General features: G+C 39.2%; 1 protein-coding gene across 1 annotated transcript; it reads right to left on the bottom strand.

Moving 5' to 3' along the window:
- Positions 1-2,541: 2,541 nt before the first annotated feature.
- Positions 2,542-4,541, bottom strand: LOC123076918 (L10-interacting MYB domain-containing protein-like). Its single transcript, XM_044499072.1, has 4 exons — positions 4,230-4,541; positions 4,057-4,129; positions 3,386-3,899; positions 2,542-2,599 (listed from the first exon to the last, which is right to left on the bottom strand). The coding sequence occupies exons 1-4, from the start codon at positions 4,539-4,541 to the stop codon at positions 2,542-2,544; spliced, it is 957 nt and encodes a 318-aa protein (XP_044355007.1).
- Positions 4,542-4,758: the final 217 nt, after the last annotated feature.

Below are 4,758 nucleotides of genomic sequence, written 5' to 3'. Positions count from 1 at the left end.
TAGCTAGATTAGCAGCAGTGCGTTATAGAACAAACGCTGCGGTTATGAGTCTTAGCAGTAGTGCACGTCGTACGCGCTACAGCTAAGTAATAGCTGTAGCGCCTTATTAGTAGCACGGTTGCCCGCGCTACTAGTGGGCACTAAACCCGTGCTACTACTACTAGGGTTTTCCCTAGTAGTGGCAATGTAGTTCAGTTTTAGAAGAATTCATGCAAAAGATGCACAGATGTCGTAATACTAAAAAATCTTACCATGAGATCTCCATGGATGTTAGCATAGTTCAACACGTGCACTAGTGGAACATATTGACCATAATGTGGGGAGGAGTTTTATAATAGACATTGTAATTCTCAAGATCTGTACAAAATGCGACCAGATGATTTTTCTACTGATAAGTTAACTCAGAGCCATCGGTGTAGTAGGTTCTGTCTACCATCTTCCGCACATTGTTTGAAGATTGAAAATAAGCTATCAATGAAGATAAGTTGTCAACTATTTTGAAATAAACAATATAAATTTCTTAATAACTATGCTTGAGAAACTCACATAGCGGTAGAATTGGAAGCGTATCAACAAGGACCCAAATGTCCGAATTGTCTACCTCAATGTCAGGATCACCAAGATCCATGTGACAAACATACCCTCTTGAAAATCATACATCTTGCAAAGTGCTTCCCAATCCGGGCAACCAAAATTGGATACGCTCTCAGAATTGTATAGATTTACCCCCAAATCCATACCATGATGGGTCCTTAGGTTAATTTTCTTTGTTTCATTCCTCTCATGATCTTCAAAACCCATCCTCTCCAAGAAATAGGGTCTTGCATGCCATGGGATAAGCTAGTCGAATTGTAAAAGACGAAATTACACATTGAAGTAGTAGAATTCGAGCTTAATTACGAAAAAAAACTTTGTGTCGTAGCATACCGTTTCACAATCGAAGGCCTCCTCGAGCTTAATGCTGAAGCACGGACCTTCTACCAAGTAAGGCCTGTCGCAGAAACCCCGGTTGTCGCCGCACCAGGAGCACTCCCCGGGACTTTCGTCCGATGATATTTCCTATGTTCATCATTCAAAGATTAAACTTCTAACATTCAATATATGTACTACAAAAACTAAATTAGATCATTATTATTCAGCACGGGTTGACTATCGGTCCGTCAAGTCTTTTTTTTTAAAACTCTTAGCTCACATGGTGTATATATTTGACCGTTGGTGATGGTCGCTCCTCCCTTCGTCCCCGAGTGCATTAAACCAAAATGTCTAGCACACGGGAACGAAGGAGAAGTGACCCCCACGACAACAGTCGGCATTCTTCTTCGTTCTCTCATATATGGTGGACACACTCCCTCCCTGATTTTTCGACCGCCGGTGATGATCGTTACTCCTCCTTCCCCTAGTGCCTAACAAAGGTCTAGCACAAGGAGAAGAAGGAGAAACAACCCCCACGACAACAGTCGGGTTTCTTCCTCTCTCATATATGGTGCAGACTTTCTCCCTCACTCATTTTTGGATTGTCATGTATGGAGCCTCGATAGACTTAAAGTCAACCCTAAATGTTGTTTAATTTTCTTTGTAGAAAATCCAGGCCACTCGATATTTCCTACATATCCTTGCACAAGTCATGCCAAAATTCACGGAAAAATCTAGCATGACCTTTGCTAAAAAAGGACATATCGAGCGCCTAAAATTTGCCGGAACGGAAATTAATCAACACTCCGGCAAAACATAGGCCACTCGGAGGACATATCCTATTTGCATTCAAACTTGATGGTCATTGCATTTCAATGGTTGAATATGAACAAAAACATTTCAAAATATCTTATAGGACTCATATTGACATGGAGATTTGGCTAGTATCACCTCGAGGTCGGAGGGGGTCTGTGACGGGGACGACGGCGGCGACGACATGGGCTCCTTTATTTTTGCAAAAACAAAATATAAACAAAAACATTATTATCATCATCCTAGGACTTAGTGAAACCCTATGTCTAAAACTTTCTCCTAAACTTAGGCTTCATTTGGTTGCCAGGTGAATACAGCCCTGGGCACCAATCCCCCGGCGTGGATTTTCCCCGTGCATCCCCGATCCCTCTCAGCATGGGGAAGATGTCCCCACTGTTCTTGTTGCCCAAATCATAATGGCAGGGAAGGAGAACCCCCACACATGCTAATGCAAATATAACAAAGAATTTACATGAAATAGACACAAATCATAGGTAAAAATTCCACAGAAAATTCTAAAATATTCTACAAAACACATCTAAACTAGAAGTTTGAAAAATACTACAACTGAAATTCATCACTTCAAAAAGGTTTAAATATTGATCGGTTCACATTTCACGATGACCAAGTGTTGACCAAAATCATTTCGGGTGCCGACACGAAAGCAATCATTACAGCCAGCACTGATGCATCATTGCTCAAGTTTGGTCGCTACAAACTATTCTAAATTATCAAGTTGTGGTGTATGAAGCAAAGACACTTTTGAATAACATGAGCTGCAAGGCGATAAAGCAAGGCGAAAATCACTAGTGCTTATCAGGTCTTCTTCCCACTCGGCTTCGACATCAGGTAACACAGCTTCATGTTGGCTGAACTGTGAAGAAAGAAAGTAAGTTAGCATCATGTATCCAATTGACAAGTGTATGACTAGAGCTTGGATTTTTAGTAATGAACAGCATGAATTGTTGATAAAAAGGATAAAAACACAAAACAAACTACTACTTACGATTACTGTGGCATAAATTTTAGTAATAATTATTGGGAAGAAAATTGCATAATTTTAAAACTCAGGACAAAACAAACATGGATTTATGAAAGTGAAGTCTTCTTATCTAAAAAAGAGGCAAGGAAGCCTAAGAACCAGTTCACAAACCAATACATTATGGCACTTTGTTTAGATGTCTAGGTGAAAACCAATACTAGGACTGTAGCTGGTATGACAAAAAAAGAAAAAGAAAAAAAATTGTATAGAAGATGGCACCTCTAGTCATGTTTCTGACAAAACTAACCATTCCAATGGAATCATGCAGTGATAGTCGCTGCACTCAGGCACACCATTTTACAAAAAAACTGCCCATTTCAAGAATTTCTTCTCTGAAGATTAAGACTTTAGACAACATAATAAAGAGGCCTAGTTTGACACATGAAAATTACACACTGATGTCTTGCCTAGCTCAACACAAGGGGAAAGGTCACAAGATTTGGTATATAATCCAGAACAGAGGATAAGAAACTATATGACAAAGATTGATGTACTAAAGAACAGAAGGAAACAAGCTTATAAAAAGCTCAAGTCAATAATGCCACAAAGTAAATAAATATAAAATGGGTGTAGTGCAAAACAAGAAGGTGAACTGCTTACACACCTTATGCTCTGTACATCTCAGAAATCTCCTCCTTCAACCAATAAAGCCAAAGATTTGAGTCCTTGGTATTGATGAATATTTCTCGATTCATTGGGCATTTGAAAAGCCACAGTGCCTTTGCTTTTTCTGCAACTGATAAATCTTCCATTGGTTCTAGCGCAGCCACACAGTTTCCAATCGAGAAAATGTCATCTTGCTTTGATTCCTTCAACTCGTCAACCAGTTTTGCAGATTGTTTCTTCCGAAAATCCATGTAATCCTCAAGTACAACAGCGATCTGACTTTGCTTCCTCTTTTTCATAGGCAGTTCTCCCTTTTGTTCAGAATTGGTAGATGTTGTAGCTTCAGGTTCATCTCTTCTTGATGCCCCTTTCCCTTGTAGATCAGATGAGGACATACAATCATCAACATTGGTAGAGGAGATATGGTTGAAATCATTGGTAGAGGAATCCATAGGAGAAATGGCATGGCTTGTGAGATCCACTTGCGGAATTGATACAAAGTTCAAGTCTCCTGAAGCAATACTTCCTGCTCCAAAGAAAAAGAAACATATTAGCAAGTTCTCTTAGAAACATGGAAAAATACAAGTATCTCAACAATCTCACAAATACTATATAATTAAAGCAAGAATGAAAAAGGATTAAATATGTAGGGTCGACGGAAATACATGATACACGAAACACACCTTCATGTAGTGTAGCCAATGACTTGAAGAGCATGAATGGTTTTGAACAGAACTTCTTTACCCTTGGATTATCCTATTGAATGCAAAAACATTGTATGGTTGGGATCAATAAAACAATGCCTTGAAGAGCATCAATGGCAGTGAACAAACAATATATCAAGAAAAGAGCTAACCTTGATAAGTTTATCCCATATTACAGGTTCAGCAATGATCATCCAAAGTGTATCATCCCATCCCGTGCCACTCTGTTTCCGAGAGTCTCTCGCTGCCTTATAATTTCCTTTTAAATCATTATCCTTCTCTTGGATTTGTTGCTTGGTGACATGAGCTAGTGGAAATTTCTGATTGAATGTATTTGTAATATTAGTCCACCCTTCAGCAGTCCACCCATTTTGACCTCGATAAATGGGATTGTTGTGGTCAACCATTATATCAACAAGACCTTTCTCGTATGCATGGTCCCAATATGCCCTAGGCGCTGCCATAGCTACATTATTGAACCAACAATGGGGTACTAGTTAAATTTCACTCTACCACTACTTTACCTAAGAAAAGGTGAGAAAAAAATTACAAAATAAACTCATGTTCAACTAGTTGTTATAATCAGCCCACATTTGCATCGCGATCTGATCTCTAAGAGTGTTTCCATTGTTTGCCTCATTGTGATGATGTTGGTTGACATCATATCCCTCTGGAACATCA

The sequence above is a fragment of the Triticum aestivum genome, chromosome 1B, assembly GCF_018294505.1.
Source record: "Triticum aestivum cultivar Chinese Spring chromosome 1B, IWGSC CS RefSeq v2.1, whole genome shotgun sequence".
Classification (NCBI taxonomy): domain Eukaryota; kingdom Viridiplantae; phylum Streptophyta; class Magnoliopsida; order Poales; family Poaceae; genus Triticum; species Triticum aestivum.
This window is presented reverse-complemented; position numbering and strand designations above follow the sequence as displayed.

Bases quoted from the DNA above. Each gene is read 5' to 3' on its own strand.
- LOC123076918 (XM_044499072.1), bottom strand. From the start codon at position 4,541: ATGGCAGCGCCTAGGGCATATTGGGACCATGCATACGAGAAAGGTCTT. The intron at 4,130-4,229 runs GTTAGCTCTTTT...TGCATTCAATAG, and splicing joins TATGGGATAAACTTATCAAG to GATAATCCAAGGGTAAAGAA. The intron at 3,900-4,056 runs GTGTGTTTCGTG...TCTTTGGAGCAG, and splicing joins ATTGGCTACACTACATGAAG to GAAGTATTGCTTCAGGAGAC.